Raw genomic sequence first — 20178 nt, forward strand, 5'->3', positions numbered from 1 at the left:
GAGCTCCACCAGACACGACCACAGAGGGAGCTGAGCTCCCACACTCTGCTCCAGAGCGAGGCAGAGGCTCCATGGAAAAGAATTTTTTCAGGAACAGAGGGATTGTGACACCCCTGTGACTTCCCAAAGGACATGGCAGGGATTCCACTGCTGGCTCCTCTCCCAGCACAGCACAACAAGGAGGTGCTGCCCTCCCAAAAAAGAAACACTGAGAAGCAAAAAGGAGCCACAGCTCCTCTTTTTACAGCTCTGCAAAACCCCTCTCATGGAAGAAATAAAAATTCCCTGAACTCTCCCACGCTCTGCAAGTGGCTGAGTTGAAAAAGAAGGGCAAGGAGGAGAAAAGAGTTTGTTCTTGGGTGAGCAGGGAGGATTTTGCTCTGTGAGTGAGGAGAACTGGCTGAGCAGAGCAGGAGCCTCACAGGTTTATTCCCAACAATGGGAAAAAAAAAAAAAAAAAAAAAAAAAGTTTTCCCAACCAAGGCATCCTGGAAAAGCAGGGACAGCTGCAGATGTCACCGTGTCCACAGGATGGTGCCAGAGCACGAGCTCTGCCACCAGCCCCAGCCCTTTGTGAGGAACCAAAAGTGAAATTAAATCCAATTATCAGCTGTGCTGCAGCTCTTCTCAGAGACTCCAATGGCAACACCCCCCCACCACCATGGAACTTGGTTTCTGTTAAAAAACAGGAGTTTGGGAATCAGTAAAAAGAGATGGGGGAAAAAAAAAAAAAAACCTGTGCTAAAAGTCACTGGGTGAAGTTTTAATGACTGACCAGCAGGTCTGTGACCCCTCCCATGGAGGTGACAAATATTCCAAGGGCTCTCCCATGGAATTCCAGGACAGAGGGTGGCCCATGGATGCTCCTGAGTTTCCTCATCCTCCAGGAAACCCAGTGAGGGTGAGGCTGCAGCAGAGCCAAGCTCTTCCAGAGCTCCTCCAGATCCCCCTCCCAACCCCTCTGGCTCCTTGAAATTCAGAGTGGCTGCAGCCCATTCCCAAATTTGCTCCCAGGGAAGGCACAGCCACATCCAACACGATCCCAATCCTCCCTCCCAGCCTCTTTGCTGTCCCTGTCCACGTTCCAGAACTTTCTACTTCACTTTTTCATGCTCCTCTGAGGGATCCGGGGCTGGGCCAGGAATCATCACAGTCTGGAAAAACAAGGGATAAAAATCAGCAGGAAAAAAGGGGAGCAGGGGGTTCTGGAAAGGGAAAAAAGGGGGGATGAGATGGAGGCAGGGGAAGGGAATGGGATGGGAAGCCTTGAGTTACACTGGAATTCTCCCCTCCTTCTTCCCCAGAATCCATTTTTAGTAACACAGGGAGGCAGAGACACTTTTCCAGGGTGGGGACAGAGGGAAATAATTCTCAAAATTATCCCACACCTGCCCTCAGCCATCCCAGGACCTCAGTCTCCCATTCCAGCTCCCAGGAATAATTCCATGGACATTCCAAACAGTGGATGAACCCCTCACCTTCCCCCACCAGGCAGCTCAGCTTTGTCCAGAATGATCCCCACAAGGATTCTCCTTTTTTTTTCCCCCAGAGGGATCTCCATTTTTCCCGTGCAGGGATCTCCATTTTTCCCTTGGATGGATCTCCATGCTTTTCCCCACAGGGATCTTTTTTTTTCCCCCACAGGAATCTCCTTTTTTTAAGCCCCAAGGATCTCCATTTTTTCCCCCTAGAATCTCCATTTCCCCCTCCCCCCAGAATCTCCATATTTTCCCCCCCTAGAATCTCCATTTTTTCCCCCCCTAGAATCTCCATTTTCCCCCCACTAGAATCTCCATTTTTCCCCCCCCTAGAATCTCCATTTCCCCCCCGCTAGAATCTCCATTTTTCCCCCCCCAGAATCTCCATTTCCCCCCACCTTGAACCTCCATTTTTTTCCCCCCTAGAATCCCCACTTTTTCCCCCCTAGAATCTCCATTTTCCCCCCTAGAATCCCCACTTTTCCCCCCCTAGAATCTCCATTTTTTTTCCCCTCTAGAATCTCCTTTTTTACCCCCTAGAATCTCCACATTTTCCCCCCTAGAATCTCCACTTTTTCCCCGCCTAGAATTTCCACTTTTTCCCCCCTAGAATCTCCATATTTCCCCCCCTAGAATCTCCATATTTCCCCCCACTAGAATCTCCATATTTCCCCCCACTAGAATCTCCATTTTTTCCCCCACTAGAATCTCCATTTTTTCCCCCACTAGAATCTCCATTTTTTCCCCCCTAGAATCTCCATATTTCCCCCACTAGAATCTCCATATTTCCCCCCACTAGAATCTCCATTTTTTCCCCCACTAGAATCTCCATTTTTTCCCCCCTAGAATCTCCATATTTCCCCCACTAGAATCTCCATATTTCCCCCCACTAGAATCTCCATTTTTTCCCCCACTAGAATCTCCATTTTTTCCCCCACTAGAATCTCCATTTTTTCCCCCCTAGAATCTCCATATTTCCCCCACTAGAATCTCCATATTTCCCCCCACTAGAATCTCCACTTTTTCCCCCCTAGAATCTCCACTTTTCCCCCCCTAGAATCTCCACTTTTCCCCCCTAGAATCTCCACTTTCCCCCCCCCCCAGAATCTCCATTTCCCCCCACCTTGAACCTCCATTTTTTTTCCCCTAGAATCTCCATTTTTTCCCCACTAGAATCTCCATTTTTCCCCCACTAGAATCTCCACTTTTCCCCCCCACAGGAATCTCCATTTTTCCCCCCCACAGGAATCTCCATTTTTCCCCCCCACAGGAATCTCCATTTTTCCCCCCTCTAGAATCTCCATTTTCCCCCCCCTCTAGAATCTCCATTTTTTCCCCCCTCTAGAATCAACATTTTTCCCCCCTCTAGAATCAACATTTTTCCCCCCTCTAGAATCAACATTTTTCCCCCCTAGAATCTCCACTTTTCCCCCCCTAGAATCTCCACTTTTTCCCCCCTAGAATCTCCACTTTTCCCCCACTAGAATCTCCACTTTTCCCCCACTAGAATCTCCATTTTCCTCCCCCAGAATCTCCATTTTCCTCCCCCAGAATCTCCACTTTTTCCCCCCCTAGAATCTCCATTTTTCCCCACTAGAATCTCCATTTTTTCCCCCACTAGAATCTCCATTTTTTCCCCCACTAGAATCTCCATTTTTTCCCCCACTAGAATCTCCATTTTTTCCCCCACTAGAATCTCCATATTTCCCCCACTAGAATCTCCATATTTCCCCCACTAGAATCTCCATATTTCCCCCCACTAGAATCTCCATATTTCCCCCACTAGAATCTCCATTTTCCAGCCTTTTCCCACCTTTATGATGGGATCCTTGGGTGGAGCCCACTCTGGGACAATCTTCCCATGCATCCTCCATGTTCCATAGGGGTTCACCAGGTACCTCTCAAACACAACATATTCCAGAACATCCTTGGGAATCTCCTCCCCACCGTACATGAGCCGCCCAAAGCGGTCATAGATGGCCAAAATCTGGCAAAAGATAAAAAAAAATAAACAGGATGGATGGGGTTAGGAGTGATCTGGGATAGCAGGTGTCCATGCCCATGGGATGGGATTTAAGGGTTTTCCAACCTAAAAAAGATTGGGATTCTCAGCCCTGGGTGGGCAGCAGGTTGGGGCTGGTGAGGGAGAATGGAGATGGATTTTTCTAGGAGGAAAGCCTGGGAAAATTGGGATTGTTCTTCCTGGAAAAGGCTTCAGGGTGAGCTAACTGTGACCTTCCAGGTCCTGAAGGAACTGAGAGCAAACATGGACAAGGAGAAATGGCTCCAAACTGAAGTTTAGATGAGATGTTGGGGAGAGATCCCTCCCTGTGAGGGGGAAATGGATTTCCCAGGGAATCTGTGGCTGCCTCAGCCCTGGAAGTGTCCCAGGCCAGGTTAGAACACCCCGGGACACTGGGAGGTGTTCCTGCCAATGGCAGGGGTGGAATGGGATGGGATTTAGGGTCTTTCCAACCCAAAAAAAAGATTGGGATCTCTGTGCTGAGCTGGCTCAGTGAGAGAAGATGGAGGGATGGATTTTCCTAAGAGGAAAGGCTGGGAAAATTTGGATTGTTCATCCTGGAAAAGGAAGGTCACCTAACTGTGACCTTCCATGTCCTGAAGGAACCAACAGCAAACATGGGGAGGAGGGAATATTGACAAGGAGAAATGGCTCCAAACTGAGGTCTAGATGAGATGCTGGGGAGAGATCCCTCCCTGTGAAGGGAAATGGATTTCCCAGGGAATCTGTGGCTGCCTCAGCCCTGGAAGTGTCCCAGGTCAGGCTGGAGCATCCTGGGACAGTGGGAGGGATTTAGGGTCTTTCCAACCCAAAAAAAGATTGGGATCTCTGTGCTGAGCTGGCTCAGTGAGAGAAGATGGAGGGATGGATTTTCCTAAGAGGAAAGGCTGGGAAAATTTGGATTGTTCATCCTGGAAAAGGGAGGTCACCTAACTGTGACCTTGCATGTCCTGAAGGAACCGACATCAAACATGGGAAGGAGGGAATATTGACAAGGAGAAATGGCTCCAAACTGAAGTTTAGATGAGATGCTGGGAAGAAATCCCTCCCTGTGATGGGATTTGAGGTGCCTTCCCTCCAAACCCAGCGCAGGACCCCAGGGCAGGGCTCACCTGGCGGCTGTGCATCCTCACTGTCACCTGCCCGTAGAGGTTGCCCCGGTTCATGACGCCCTCACAGCGCACGTGCACCACCCTGGGGGGCTCCAGGGACTCCACGAACCTCCAGCGGATGGTTTTGTACCTGTTGCCACGCACCATGTCCTGCCAGGAGAAACCAGCTTGGGATTCATTACAGTAATTAATGATCTGTTCGCTCCCGCTCTGACTCAATCTGGATGTGAATTGAGAAAACACCACAAGCATTTCATTGGTTGTTGATTAGTTTTGGGTTTTCTCTCTTTGCTGTAGCCAGGAAAAAATGAGGCATCGCCAAGCTTAGAAAGGCTTAAAAAAAAAATCGCAGAAAAATTACATTAAAAATGAGGCAGAGGATGAAATTTAGAATTTTAAATGCCATGGAAGTGATACAGCTGAGGATATCCCAAAATTCCAGACACTTACGGGGTAGCAGCGCTCGGTCACCAGGGCGTGAAGCTTCTGCTTGTTAAAGCTGCAAAGGAAAGAAAAGAGGTTCCACACAAATTCCCGCTTTTCCCCTCACAAATTCTCACTTTCCCCTCACAAATTCCTGACTTTCCCCCTCACAAATAACTGCTTTCCCCCAAATTTCCACTTTTTCCCTCACAAATCCCTGTTTTCCCCTCACAACTTTCCACTTTTTCTCCTCACAAATTCCCTGCTTTCCCCCTCACAAATTCCCACTTTTCCCCCCTAATTCCCGCCTTTCCCCTCACATCTTCCCGCTTTTCCCCCATCATTAATTCCCACTTCTCTTCCCTAATTCCTGCTTTCCTCACAAATTCTCACTCTTTTCCTCACAAACACCCACCCTTACCCTCACAAATTCCCACTTTTCCCCCCTCACTAATTCCAGCTTTTTCTCCCTAATTCCCACCTTTCCCCTGATATTCCCGTTTTTCCACCCTCATTAATTCCCACTTTTCTTCCCTAATTCCTGCTTTCCTCACAAATTCCCACTCTTTTCCTCACAAATACCCACCTTCCCCCTCATAAATGCCCAGTTTTTCCCTCTCACAAACTTCTGCTTTTTCCCCCCCTCACAAATTTCCCCTTTTCCTCTCACAAATTCCCGCTTTTCCCCCTCACAAATTCCCGCCTTTCCCCTCAGATATTCCCGTTTTTTCCCCCTCATTAATTCCCACTTTTCTTCCCTAGTTCTGGCTTTCCTCACAAATTCCCAGTCTTTTCCTCACAAATACCCACCCTTCCCCTCACAAATTTCCCACTTTTCCCCTCACAAATTCCCGCCTTTCCCCTCAGATATTCCCGGTTTTTTCCCCTCATTAATTCCCACTTCTCTTCCCTAATTCCTGCTTTCCTCACAAATTCCCACTCTTTTCCTCACAAATTCCTGTTTCCCCCTCACAAACTCCCGCCTTTTCCCCCCTCAAATTCCCACTTTTTCCCCCTCACAAATTTCCCGATTTTCCTCTCACAAATTCCCACTTTTTCCTGTCACAAAATCCCACTTTTTCCCCCTCACAAATTCCCCCACAAATTCCCACTTTCCCCTGCACAAATACCCACCTTTCCCCTGCATAAATTCCCGCTTTTTCCCCCTCACAAACTCACGCCTTTTCCCCCTCACAAATTTCCACTTTTCCTCTCACAAATTCCCACTTTTTCTCCTCACAAATTTCCCTCCTTTCCCCCTCACAAATTCCCGCTTTTTCTCCCTCACAAATTCCCACTTACCCCTCACAAATTCCTGCTTTTCCCCCCTCACAAATTCCAGCTTTTCCCCCTAATTCCCGCTTTTTCCCCTCAGATATTCCCGTTTTTCCCTTCTCATTAATTCCCACTTTTCTTCCCTAATTCCTGCTTTCCTCAAAATTCCCACTCTTTTCCTCACAAATTCCTGTTTCCCCCTCACAAATATCCACCTTTCCCCTCATAAATGCCCGGTTTTCCCCCTCACAAATTCCTGCTTTTTCCCCCTCACCAATTTCCCATTTTCCTCTCACAAATTCCCCCACAAATTCCCACTTTCCCCTCACAAATACCCACCTTTTTCCTCATAAATTCCCGCTTTTTCCCCTCACAAATTCCCACTTTTTCCCCCTAATTCCAGCTTTTTCTCCCTAATTCCTGCCTTTCCCCTCTGATATTCCCGTTTTTTTCCCCTCATTAATTCCCACTTCTCTTCCCTAATTCCTGCTTTCCTTACAAATTCCCACTTTTTTCCTCACAAACTCCCGCTTTTTCCCCCCTCAAATTCCCACTTTTTCCCCTCACAAAATCCCGCCTTTTCCCCCTCACAAATTCCCCCACAAATTCCCACTTTCCTCTCACAAATACCCACCTTTTCCCTCATAAATTCCCACTTTTTTCCCCTCACAAATTCCCGCTTTTTTCCCCCTCACAAATTTCCCGTTTTTCCCCTCAGATATTCCCGTTTTTCCCCCCTCATTAATTCCCACTTCTCTTCCCTAATTCCTACTCTTTTCCTCACAAATACCCACCCTTCCCCTCACAAATTTCCCGATTTTCCCCCTCACAAATTCCCGCCTTTCCCCTCAGATATTCCCGTTTTTCTCCCCTCATTAATTCCCACTTCTCTTCCCTAATTCCTGCTTTCCTCACAAATTCCCACTCTTTTCCTCACAAATTCCTGTTTCCCCCTCACAAATACCCACCTTTCCCCTCATAAATTCCCGCGTTTTCTCCCTCACAAACTCCCGCTTTTCCCCCCTCAAATTCCTGCTTTTTCCCCCTCACAAATTTCCCCTTTTCCTCTCACAAAATCCCACTTTTTCCCCCTCACAAATTCCCCCACAAATTCCCACTTTCCCCTCACAAATACTCACCTTTTCCCTCATAAATTCCCATTTTTTCCCCCTCACAAATTCCCGCCTTTTCCCCCTCACAAATTCCCCCACATATTCCCACTTACCCCTCACAAATTCCTGCTTTTCCCCTCTCACAAATTCCTACTTTTCCCACACGGATCAGGGAAGGGCCTTACTTTGCCAGGGAGTTGTGGGCCTCAATAAATATCTCCTGGGCTTTCTCAGGGAAGGTTTTGGTGCTGAAATCCGGGTCATGATCCTTGATCTTCCGCAGGCTGGGAAAGAAAAAAAAAAGAAAAAAAAAGAAAAAAAAAAAAATCAAGGGAAGAACAAATCAGAGCTGCCCTGGATGTTTGGATCCTACAGGATTGAATCCCAGCTTTTACCAGCTGAGAATTGGACATTGCCCACTAAGACAAAACCTTCAGGTGGTCATAAAAGAGCAAAATATAAAAAATCCTAAAAAAAAAAAATCAGGGGTGCCAGCAGGAGAGGTGGGAACTCCTGAAGAAGGACAACAACAATGGGAAAAGCAGGGAGGAGACAACTCCTTAATCCTAAAAATGATTCAGGGATCTCTCATAGAGGGGTTTGGGGGGGTCTTGGGGGTGCTTGAGGGGACATGGGGGAGTTTTGAGCAGATTTGGGAGGTCCTGGGTGGCCTAAAGGTGACCCTGGGGAGAAAAAGGGGTGTCCTGGGGTGATTTGGGGGAGTTTTGAGGGGATTTGGGGGAGTTTTGGGCATCTGGGAGGTCCTGGGTGGACTGGAGCTGACCCTGGGGGAATACAGGGGTGTCCTAGGGGAATTTGGGGGCGTTTTGAGGAAATCTGGGAGGTCCAGGGTGGCTGGAGGTGACCTAGGAGGGACACAGGGGTGTCCTGAGTTGACTTGGGGAGAGTTTTGAGAGGATCTGGGGGTTCTGGGTGGCCTGGAGGTGACCTTGGGGGGATACAGGGGTGTCCTGGGGGGATTTGGGGGAGTTTTGAGGGGATTTGGGGGGTCCAGGGTGGTCTGGAGGACACAGGGGGGTCCAGGGTGGCCTGGAAGTGACCTTGTGGGGGAAACAGGGGTGTCCTGGGTGATTTGGGGGGAGTTTTGAGGATATTTGGGGGGTTCTGGGTGGCCTGGAGGTGACCTTGTGGGGAAACAAGGAGTGTCTTGGGGGAATTTGGGGGAGTTTTGAAGGGATTTGGGAGGTTCAGGGTGACCTGGTGGTGACCTAGGAGGGACACATGGGTGTCCTGGGGTGATTTGGGGAGAGTTTTGAGGGGATTTGGGAGGTTCTGGGTGGCCTGGAGGTGACCTTGTGGGGGGAACAGGGGTGTCCTGGGTGAATTTGTGGGAGTTTTGAGGAGATTTGGGAGGTTCTGGGTGGCCTGGAGGTGACCTGGGGGACACAGAGGGGTCATGGGGTGAGTTTTGAGTGTATTTTGGGGGTCCTGAGAGGCCTGGAAGGACAAAGTGGGGTCCTGGGAGGATTTGGGGGGGATCCTGGGAGTTTTGAGGGGATTTGGGCGGTTCTAGGTGGCCTGGATGTGACCTGGCGGAGGGATACAGGGGTGTCCTGGGTGATTTGGGGGGAGTTTTGAGGGGATCTGGGGGTCCTGGGTGGCCTGGATGTGACCCTGTGGGGATACAGGGGTGTCCTGGAGTGATTTGGGGAGAGTTTTGAGGGGATCTGGGGGTCCTGGGTGGCCTGGAGGTGACCTTGTGGGGAAAACAGGGGCGTCCTGGGTGAATTTGGGGGAGTTTTGAGGAAATTTGGGAGGTCCTGGGTAACCTGGCAGTGACCTAGGGGAAACACAGGGGTGTCCTGGGAGAATTTGGGGTGTCATGGGTGGCCTGAGGGATTTGGGGCAGGAGTATGTGGCAGTGACAGAGGCAGGACAGGCAGAGCAGAGCTGCTGCAGCAGCCAATGGAGGTATTTAGGGGTACGTACGCCAGCTGGGACGCCGCAGTTTGCCTCAGCTTCTGCATCTGCTGCTTCACCCCGTCCTTGGACAGCGAGGTCAGGCGGGCATCGCCCTCGGGAGGGACGTAGGGATCCATGATTTCAGCTGGGATTGGGAAAAGCAGCTCAGGAGGAGGCTCAGAGCCAAGGGAATGAAGAGGGGAAATCACAGCATGCAGAGAATTCCTGGGATAAGCTCATCCACGGGCGCTGCTCTGTGCTCTTCCCTCACAGCCCGGGGAAAATGGCTTCAAAATGAAGTTTAGAGGGGATTTTGGGGAAGGAATTTCTCCCTGAGAGGGTGGGAAGGGGCTGGGGTGGAATTCCCAGAGCAGCTGTGGCTGCCCCAAAATCCCTGCGAGCATCCTTGACCTAGCAAGGTGGCACTGGAAGGATTTTCCCAACCCAAACCACAGGGATTCCAGGATCCAAGAAGCTTTGGCGATCAGGCAGGGAAGGAATTCCGCCTGATTCTCTCTCCCAGGCCATCACCCGGCCCGGGCTGCCTCCCCTGTTTCGCGTACCCGTGCAAGCCAAGAAGAATGTGCGCTCTATGCGCTCGTCCGGGAAGACGGGAGCCGAGGATTTGAGCCGCCGCTCCCTCTCCTCAGGGCTCAGCTCCCGGGCCCATTCGGGCACCGGCGGACGCTTCCTCCTGCCCCTCACCGGCACAACCACACCGGACAGCACCGCGCCGGGACGGAGCAGCGACTCGGCAGCCTGAGGAGAGGCAACAGCAGAGCGCGGAGTGAGCGCACCCCACCGCCTCCCGCAGCTCCCCCTCACCCCGCTCCTCCCGGCCGCACCTTCCAGCAGAGCCGCGGCGCTTTGCGGCCCAGCCCCGCCGCCATGGCGGCCGCCATCTTTTCCCCCCGCCGTGGGGGATGGCGGGAAGGGAGGGGTGAGCTGGGGTGGGCGGGGCCGCGCGGGGAGCGCGCGCGCGGGGAAAGGGGCGTGGCCGGCGGGAACCCGCGCCGCGCCCGCGAGTGGAAAATTCCATCGGCTGCGGAGCCCCCCTGGGGGCGGGGCCAGCGAGGGAGGCTCCGCCCACCCACACCCCAAACGCGGGGCGGGGGGACCCCCGTGCGTGGTGCAGTGCGGGGGGCGGGGGGGAGAGCGCTGTAAACCCCCCCCATCCCCAAAACGGGTCATGTGCGACCCCCACCCTGCCCCATACGGGGGATGCTGCGGGTGTCGGAGCCCCCCCAGACCCGCAGGCCCCCCCCCGGATCTGTAGTGACATCCCCCCAAAACCCGCAGGGCTCTCCCGGACACGCAGAGCGCCCCCCCCCCCCCCTCCCAGACCTCCATATTTGTCCCCCCAGACCCACAGGGCTCCTTCGACCAGGTAGAGCCCCCCCAGTTCTGCATAACCCCCCCGTAACGCAGAGCCCCCGCACCCCGGATTTTCAGAGCCCCCCCGGACCCTCAGAATCCCCCCCAGGTTCCTGCACCCCCCAGCAGCTCCGTGGGTTTTGTTCGATGCTTTTGGGATTTCGCATCGCCTGACGCTGGTGGTGGAGGGGGGTCGGGGGCAGGGGTCCCTCGGATGTCCCCAGCACAGCCTGGCACCCCCGGGATGCTGCTTGTGGGGGTCCATGGGTCCCTCAAATATCCCGGGGGACAACCTAGCATGCAGCATCACCTCCCTAAAACATAAACCAGCCCATCCCAAACCCAACCTTCCCTGCAAACCCCATCCCTGTGAGAACACGGACACCCTGGGGATGCTCATCACCCGCCCACGGGCCCGCAGAGCCAAAGGCGAGCCCAGCCCGGGGGTGCGAAGCCCCCTCTGGAGCGGGGGGCTCGCCGGGAGGCTCCGCTGCGCCTGGCCCCGCTCCCAGTTTGCTTTGGGGACTGTTGATCTTGGCTCCGAGGACGCGTCGTTGCTCCATCGGACAGCTGGTTAATGTGTAGTGACGGCTCCGCTGTGCCCGGGACCGTTGATCCCGAGCCCTTATCTGAGCCGGGAGCGGCCGTGCGGGGCTGGGCTGGGGGGCACGGGGGGAGCCGGGCCCCTCCGGGTGGGGGGATGGCGTCTGCGAGCCCCCAGCACCTCCCGAAATTCGGTGTGATGCTCACTGAGGTGGGGCAAAAATAGCGGAGAGCGCATCCCGCAGCAATCCCGGTGGGAAAAGTGGAAAACTGGGATGAAACCCCGGGGCTGGGCAGCCAGACCGGGGCTGAGTCACCGGCCCCAGAGCCCCACGGCTCACAAATTCCCGCTTTTCCCCTCAATAATTCCCGCTTTTCCCCCCACACAAATTCCCGCTTTTCCCCTCACAAATTCCCCCTTTTCCCCTCATAAATTCCCGCTTTTTCCCCCCTCACAAATTCCCGTATTTTCCCCTCACAAATACCCACTTTTTCCCTCAAATTCCTGCTCTTCCCCTCACAAATTCCCGCTTTTTTGCCCTTAGTAATTCCCGCTTTTCCCCCCTCAAATTCCTGCTCTTACCCTCACAAATTCCCGCTTTTCCCCCTCACTAATTCCCGCTTTTCCCTCAAACTCCTGCTCTCCTCCTCACAAATTCCCGCTTTTTCGCCCTTACTAATTCCCGCTTTTTTCCCCTCAAAAATTCCCATTTCCCCCTCACAAATTCCCGCTTTTTCCCCTCACAAATTCCCGCTTTTCCCCTCAAATTCCCGCTTTTCCCCTCAAATTCCTGCTCTTCCCCTCACTATTTCCCGCTTTTCCCCCTCACAAATTCCCGCTTTTTCCCCTCACAAAAGCAATTTGGGACGGGGCCGTGCAGATGCCACTGGACGATGTCCCCACTCCACCCGCGCCCTTCTCTCTGCAAAACCACCACGCGGGGATTTATCCCGTGGGAAAGCGGGATCAGGGCTGGGACCGGGGCTCAGCACCCGCCTCAAAATGTCCCCGCCAGCTCCAGGCAGGGGTTTGGCCACATTTGCCTCCATCCTTGTGCAACTTGTCCCAGGTGCCCGGCGGCGAGGCGGGAGGGGACGGGCAGAGCCGCACGCACACGGGGAGAGGAGAAAATCCAGGGAAACTCAAGCCATTCCCAACCCCCCGGGAATGAGCGAGAGGCCCCCAGAGCTTGGAGCGCTGTTGTCCCCGTGCTCCCGAATACCAGAGATTCCAGCCCTAAGCCGGCGGCCCAGACCTGCGAGGCAGGATTAGCCGGTGCCCTCCGGCTGCTCCCGATCCCGGCAGCGGAGGAGGAAACTCGGGAGAGAGAAAGAAAGGAAAAAAAGGGAAAAGAAAAAAGAAAAAAGAAAAAAGAAAAAAGAAAAAAAGAAAAAAGAAAAAAGAGAAAAAAGGAGGAAAGGAAAGGAAAGGAAAGGAAAGGAAAGGAAAGGAAAGGAAAGGAAAGGAAAGGAAAGGAAAGGAAAGGAAAGGAAAGGAAAGGAAAGGAAAGGAAAGGAAAGGAAAGGAAAGGAAAGGAAAGGAAAGGAAAGGAAAGGAAAGGAAAGGAAAGGAAAGGAAAGGAAAGGAAAGGAAAGGAAAGGAAAGGAAAGGGAAAAAAGAAAGGAGAAGAGAAAAGAAAAGAAAAGAAAAGAAAAGAAAAGAAAAGAAAAGAAAAGAAAAGAAAAGAAAAGAAAAGAAAAGAAAAGAAAAGAAAAGAAAAGAAAAGAAAAGAAAAGAAAAGAAAAGAAGCAAGGCCTCTCTTGGGAACTTTTTTTTTTATTTATTTATTTTTAATTTCTTTCTTCCCTTCTTGTTTTTCCCCCTTGTTTTTCCTAATTAGAAGGGAGCACTGACAGCGGTTGGTGGCTGCAGAGGCTCTGGGCTAATTACAGCTCCTGGTTTCCAGCCCGTCCCGTCCGTTTGTCCCCGGGCCCTCTCCAGTCTGGCACTACAGGAGAACCCGGTTTGGTCAGGACACGGCGGAGGAGGCGGCTTCCCCCCGGCTTTCTCCGTGGAGCCTCTTTCTTCCTCCTTTTTAATTTTTTTTTTTTTCTGGATTCTTGCTGACAGCAGCATCTGTCACCTCCCAGCATCTCCCGTGACGAGCAGCACCCGTAAAAAGCGCCTTTGCCAAGCACAAGCCCCGTAGCCACCGCGGCCACCAAAACCCCCCGTTCAGGGGCCAGGAGGGCACCCAGTGACCCCGGGGCCACCCGGGATGGGAATTAAAGCTCAGAGGAGACAATCCCCTCCGCTTCCCTCCCAGCTCTGCTCCAGGAATAGTTTTATCCTGCCCCTGACCTTCCAGTGGCTCTGCCAGGGACAGTCACCCGCGGTGCCAGCACCGAGCGGGGCGGGAAGGGACGGGATTTCTGTCCTGGCACAGCCGAACTCCTTTTTGTCACGCTGTGGTGGCCTCGGGGTGTCCCCATGGCCGAGTCCGACTCCATCCATCCCGGCTGCAAATCCCACGCGGAGCCTCCTCGCCAAACCGTGGGGTCCAGCCCTTCCTTTGCTGCAGGGCAAGACGGGACTTTCCGCCCAGACTTTTCAATCCAGCATCCCGCCAGGATTCCATAAAATCCTAGAACATTCCCTGGACCAGCTCCCAGCCCCGATGTCCCCCCATGCCGTGTCCCCGTGTCCCCGTGTCCCGCACCCTCCGAGGCGCTGGCAGCTGGCAGGATGGAGCAGGGCGGCAGCCGCCCGAACCCCCCGCGCGGCTCCAGCTGTTTCCAGCTGTTTCCAGCTGTTCCCTTGTCTCCCTTTCCCTCCCCGGGGCTCTGCAGCACAATGCGGCCCCGCGGCAGCCCCGGATGAACCCAGCGCTGGGTTTTTTTGTAACGATGTGCTGAGAGCTGTCTGTACTTTCTCCCTGCCCCAGTTCGTGCCGCCGGCTCCGCCAGGTCTCAGTGAATCCCCGTTCCCTCCCTGAAATCCCTGTTCCCTCCCGGAAATCCCTTTTCCCTCCCTGAAATCCCTTTTCCCTCCCTGAAATCCCTGCTCCCTCCCTCGAACCCCTTCAGTCTGCCTCAAATCCTATTCCCGTCCTCAAACCCCATCCCTCTTGAATTCCTGCTCCTTCCCTCAAATCCTATTCCCGTCCTCAAACCCCATCCCTCTTGAATTCCTGCTCCTTCCCTCAAATCCTATTCCCCTCCTCAAACCCCATCTCTCTTGAATTCCTGCTCCTTCCCTCAAATCTCTGCTCCCCCTGCTCTGAATCTCTACTCCCCTCCCCAAATCCCTTTTCCCTCCTCAAATCCCTTTTCCTTTCTCAAATCCCCATTCCCTCATCAAATCTCTGCTCCCAACCTTGAATCCAACTCCTCTCCACTCCCTACTCACTCCCTCCCTGGCTCAGCACTAAATTATCTTTTATAACAGCAAAGTACCACTGAAAGAAATCTCGTTGAGGAAGGAATGGGATTTAAAAAAAAACGTCAATCCCAGTTTCCAGTGGTGAAAGGCTAAGAATGATTCCCAGAGTCCTCTTTAGAAAGAGGGTGATTGTGGCACCCCCAAACTGTTCACAGCCCTTTTGGGGGGCTGAGATTAATTAAATCCATAATTAACACACTCTGGAGTCAGCAGATGAGTTCCTGAATCCAAACTCCAGAGCAGGGCTGGGGCTGGGGCTGCTTCTCCAAAACTGGGGTGCAGGAAAAGCCACTGGATTTTTTCACTTCTCATATGAAAAGCTTTATTGTGGATTTTTAAAGTCGCTGTTGGTGATTGTCACACACCTGACCAGTCGTCCCACAGCACTGGACAGATATTTTTCTGGAATTCTGCCAACTGCATCTCTCAGGAGAACCCAGAGTGAGCCCCAAAGGGCTGCAGGACTTTGGGGTCTTCCTGCCCAAGAAATTCAGATTTAAACAAAACAAAAAAAAAAACAAAAAAAACCCAAAAAAAACCAAAAAAAAATCCAGGATGTGAGGCTGGCCACAAAGGGTTTTCCCGGGAGAGTTTTCCTGGAAGTCCTGTAACACCCAGGATTTACCTGGGTGCTGCATTTCAAATATGAGGAAGAAGAGGAGGAGGAGGAAGAAAGTGGTTTTAGGCTCAGGGTGGGGAGAAAACCCAACCCCATGCTGCTGCCTGGACAAGCCTGGAGGACAGGACACCTCCCTGCCCCACACATCCCATTTTTGTGCCAAAATCCAAGAGGTTTTATCTGATTTCACCATTTTTCTGTGCTGGAGGTTGGCGACAGTTACACCCCGAGCTCTGCTGCCTTATCTGGGTCTGGGGGGCACAGAAGTGGCTGCACCCCTGGAGAAAGGGACCTGTGTGTTCCAGATACAGGGACAGGCACTGCCCGGGGCTGGGGGTGCTCAGAGGGCTGGATGGGATAAGGGGAACCCTGGAGAAACCCCAACCTGCACTGGTTTGGGATCTCTCGGAAATGTGAGAAATGAAATATAGGGGACAAGCAGGGAAACACAGGTGGCTCAGTAATGGGGGCACCATTCCAGCTCACACCGGGATCCCCGTTACGGGGATCCTCATTAACACACACATCGGGATCCCCATTACCGGGATCCTCATTAACACACACACATCGGGATCCCCGTTACCGGGATCCCCATTAACACACACACACCGTGATCCCCGTTACCGGGATCCTCATTAACACACACACATCGGGATCCCAATTACCGGGATCCCCATTAACACACACACACTGTGATCCCCATTACCGGGATCCCCATTAACACACACACACCGTGATCCCCATTACCGGGATCCCCATTAACACACACACCGTGATCCCCATTACCGGGATCCCCATTAACACACACACCGTGATCCCCATTACCGGGATCCTCATTAACACACACACTGGGATCCCGGTTACCGGGATCCACATTAACACACACACCGTGATCCCCGTTACCGGGATCCCCATTAACACACACACCGGGATCCCCGTTACCGGGATCCCCACTAACACACACACCGGGATCCCGGTTACCGGGATCCTCATTAACACACACATCGGGATCCCCGTTACCGGGATCCCCATTAACACACACACACACCGTGATCCCCGTTACCGGGATCCCCATTAACACACACACACCGTGATCCCCGTTACCGGGATCCCCATTAACACACACACACCGTGATCCTCGTTACCGGGATCCTCATTAACACACACACCGTGATCCCCGTTACCGGGATCCTCATTAACGCACACACCGGGATCCTCATTGATACACACACACCGGGATCCCCATTACCGGGATCCCCATTAAAAGATACACTGTGATCCCCATTACCGGGATCCACATTAACAGACACACCGTTACCCCGTTACCGGGGCTGCCCCATCCCGCCGTACCGAGGGGGGGGGCGTGTCCCAGGACAGGGAGTGGGCGTGTCCCCGTGGGTCGCCCTTCGCGCATGCGCACTCCCCTCCACCTCTTACGCAACTCCTCTCGCCGCCTTTTTCCCCCCCCCTACACCCCCCACCCCGCCCCCCGCGCGCGCTACGTGCGCGGCCGCGTGGCGCCGCCGCGCGCACGCGCACGCGCCGTCCGCGTGCCTGCCTCCCTGTCTCTCCCTCCCTCCCCCCCCCCTCCCTTCTCCGCTCTCCCCGCACTCCCCCACCGGGGCCGCCTCGAGCCGGGAGCGCGCGCGCGCGCCCCCGCCCCTCCCTCCTCCTCCTCCTCCTCATCTTCCTCCTCCTCATCCTCCGCTCCCGCCGCCGCTCCCTCTCGCTGCGTCCGTGCGGAGCCGCCGCGTCGCCCTTCCCGCGCCCCCCCCGCCGCCCCCCGGCCCCCCCCCCTCTCCCCTCCCCCGCCCCCCCCGCCGCCGCCGCCGCCCCGCCGGGGGGGGCGCAGCCCCGCACCCCCCGCGCTCCCGCCATGCCGGAGAAGCGGCCGTTCGAGCGGCTGCCCGCCGACGTGTCCCCCCTCAACTATGGGCTCTGCCTCAAGCCGGACCTCATCGACTTCACCTTCGAGGGCAAGCTGGAGGCCGCCGTGCAGGTAGGGCCGCCCCCCCCCACCCCCGGCTTCTTCCTCCTCATCCTCCCCTTCCTCATCCTCCTCCTCCCGCCCCGCCCACAAGGGGTCCCGCCAGCCCGCGGCCCCCCGTCACCGAGGGGACCCCTCAGGGGTCCCTCAGTCCCCTCAGGGAACCCCTCAATCCCCTCAGGGGTCCCTCAATCCCCTCAGTCCTCCCTCACCGAGGGGACCACTGAGTCCCCCCTCAATCCCCTCGGGGTCCCCTCAATCCCCTCAAGGGACTCCTCAGGGGTCCCTCAATCCCCTCAGGGGTCCCTCAATCCCCTCAAGGGACTCCTCAGTCCCCCCTCAATCCCCTCAGGGGTCCCTCAATCCTCTCAGTCTCCCCTCAATCCCCTCAGGGGTCCCTCAATCCCCTCCCCACGCCCCCAGGGTGTTTCCCCCACCCCTTTTTCCCCTCAGGGACCCCTGGCCGTGCCCTCAGGGCCGCTCCTCGCTCCGCTCCCCGCATTCCCCCAGCGCTCCGCGCCAGGGCCCGGCCGGGCAGGTGCAGGGAGGCCCCTCGGCGCTCCCCCCGCGCCTCCTCGCTGTGTTTCCATTCAGGATGGATGCACAAACCCCCTTCCAAATCCCCCAAAACCCCTCCAGGACCCCCTAAACACGGCTTGGCTCGGGGGGGGAGCCCCGCCCAGCCCCGCTGCGGGTCCCGGGCCGGGATGAGGAACCCCGGGATGTGTCCCCCCGGTTCCCCGCAGCCCCTCAGGGAACCCCCCAGCGCTGCCCTGCCCCACACGGGCCCTGGGGATGGCTCGGGGATTTGCTGGAAAAGCGGTGAAAGGAGAAGTCCCCCCCCGGTGCGGGTAGGCCTCGGTGTCATGGAGAGAGGCTGGGGATGAGCGGCCTGAGGGGGGGAAAAGGTTCTTGGAGCCGAAACGCCGCGTTTTTCTCTGCCAGGCGAGAAAAATCCTCCTCGCCGTGCTCGTGCTTCAGAGCCGGAACCAGTTCTGTGAAACCCTTCAAGTCTCTCCCAGTCATTCTCATTGGCTGCTCTGCCAAGATTTCCCGAATTTGCTTTCACGTCTTTTTTTTTTTGCCTTACGAATTGAGATAGGTACAGGATTATAAAGGGATAACTGGTTGGTTTGTTGATTTTTTTTTTTTTTCCCTGAAAATTAAATGGTCGCACAGCGAGCTTAAAAAGAATAAATTGAGGGAGGTTTTAAGTCTCGAGATGTGAGCAGATCTGTGATGAAGGGGTGGTTCAGCCTTGTTTTAAAGCCAGGTAATAAATGCAGGGAGGCAATAAAAGCTGCGGGATGTGAAGCACAGGTAGAGAGCAGGGCGAGTTCTTCCCTGGGCAGTGCCGAGGCCTGGGATGAGGGGGAATCTTGTGACTTTGGGGAGAACCTGCAGGAACCCGACCACACACGAGTAACTTTGTGTCATGTGACAGAAATATTGAAAACCCGAATCTCCTCGCGGGTTTGATCCTGGGTTGGTTCCAGCCTCGGGGCTGCTCTTGCTGTTTTTTGAGGGTGTTTGGGTTTGAGAAATTCCCGATCTCTTCCCCCTTAATCCCATCCCAGCCACCTATTCCTGTCCTCCCCGGCCCTGTTCCAGCTGTGGGGCTGTAAATGGGATCACTGAAATCATCCAGGTTAAAAATAACACTCGGGGGGAGGGGAGCAGTGGCTTTTTAAGCTTTTTTTTTTTTTTTAAGCCACTGCTGAGGAGAGGATCGCTGAGCAGCAGCATTGGGAACTTCTCTGGGATGCAGGAATTACCTGGAGGTTCCTCCTGCCAGGGGTGCTTGGTTTGGTTTGTAGGTTTTATTCCTTGAGGAGATATTTTTGATTTTCTGCTGTGTCCAGGTGGGTTCCACCTGGAGATGTGGAATCCTGCACTTCCCCGCCACCAGCTGAGGAAAAAGCAGTGACCCCACAAGTTCCAGGCTGTGAAAAAAATAAAAAAAACCTTTTGTGCACGTCCTGGAGAAGCTGCTCTGGTGTTCCCACAGGAGAGATGAGGGAAAAAAAAAAACCAACAAAAACAACCAAACCCCAGAGGGCGAGGTTCTTGAAACAGATCTAAAGAATGTATCTTTATTTTGGATAACTTTTAACACTGTGAATTGAGGAGGAGCCACCTCCCAGCTGCCTGGGAGTGGATCAGGGGGGAGTTCACCTGCCTGAGTAGGGCTGGGAATCTCACAGGTTTCCTGGAGCTGCCAAGTGCCCAAAGCACAGAAAAATCCCACAAAATTCATGGAGAACTTCTCTGCTCCTCGATGGGGAGAAGAACAAGCAGCTCACCCACAGGATGCTTTCTGTACAAGGCTTGGTGAACAAAAAATAATAACTATCAGTATGTTTTTAATGAGCTGGTCTGGAAAATAAGAAATTTGGGTGTTAAATTACTTCAGTTAAGGACCTGTTGCCCTTTTCTGAGCTCACCAGAGATGTTTTCTGAGAGCTTTGTAAACTCATTGAGGCAAAAGTGGGTTTATGTTAAAAAACCAAATTTTAGATTTTTTTTTTTTTTTTTTTTTTTTTGGGTGGGCTTCCTCTTGAAGAGCTGTTGCTTTATTTATTTATTTTTAAAAATACCAATCAATAATAATTGCCAGCTCCTCTGTTCCATCCCAGCTGGATAATGGCAATAATCCACACCAGTGACCCACGGACTTTGACACCAAAAAAAAAAAACACCCAAAAATCAGGAAAAAGTTTCCAGAGCCTTCAAAGTGCTTTGTTTGCTTTGTTATTTGGCATCTTTAAGGGCAGAGTGGAATTAGTGCAGGCTGTGGTGTTTAGTCAAGGTATTACAAGTAAACACTTGATCATTCTTACTCACTCCAGTAATAGGATTTGCAGCCCTAATTTGGAGAATTTGGGGTTTTCAGACATTAAGAAAAAATATCCCAGCCTTGGCTTTGG

The 20178-nt window shown here is 53.5% G+C and overlaps 2 protein-coding genes across 2 annotated transcripts in view; one reads left to right on the top strand and one right to left on the bottom strand.

The window, feature by feature from the left end:
- Window positions 1–742: 742 nt before the first annotated feature.
- MRPL45 (mitochondrial ribosomal protein L45) lies at window positions 743–10362 on the bottom strand. The gene is made up of 8 exons (XM_056512253.1): window positions 10192–10362; window positions 9910–10105; window positions 9374–9491; window positions 7609–7707; window positions 5064–5112; window positions 4614–4763; window positions 3292–3465; window positions 743–1154 (listed from the first exon to the last, which is right to left on the bottom strand). Exons 1-8 carry the CDS (start codon window positions 10246–10248, stop codon window positions 1095–1097), a joined length of 903 nt encoding a protein of 300 aa, XP_056368228.1. The 5' UTR covers window positions 10249–10362; the 3' UTR covers window positions 743–1094.
- A 6699-nt stretch (window positions 10363–17061) lies between these two features.
- Window positions 17062–20178, top strand: part of NPEPPS (aminopeptidase puromycin sensitive) — a 50829-nt gene continuing 47712 nt past the window's right edge. Inside the window, exon 1 of the mRNA XM_056512235.1 lies at window positions 17062–17263. Within this exon, the coding sequence (XP_056368210.1) occupies window positions 17141–17263 (123 nt within the window). The 5' untranslated portion in view covers window positions 17062–17140. The remainder of the gene's footprint in view (window positions 17264–20178) is intronic.

This window comes from Oenanthe melanoleuca, chromosome 27 (genome assembly GCF_029582105.1).
Source record: "Oenanthe melanoleuca isolate GR-GAL-2019-014 chromosome 27, OMel1.0, whole genome shotgun sequence".
Lineage (NCBI taxonomy): Eukaryota > Metazoa > Chordata > Aves > Passeriformes > Muscicapidae > Oenanthe > Oenanthe melanoleuca.

Bases quoted from the DNA above. Each gene is read 5' to 3' on its own strand.
- MRPL45 (XM_056512253.1), bottom strand. From the start codon at position 10,248: ATGGCGGCCGCCATGGCGGCGGGGCTGGGCCGCAAAGCGCCGCGGCTC. The intron at 10,106-10,191 runs GTGCGGCCGGGA...GCCTCTCCTCAG, and splicing joins CGCCGCGGCTCTGCTGGAAG to GCTGCCGAGTCGCTGCTCCG. The intron at 9,492-9,909 runs GTACGCGAAACA...TCCCAATCCCAG, and splicing joins ATTCTTCTTGGCTTGCACGG to CTGAAATCATGGATCCCTAC.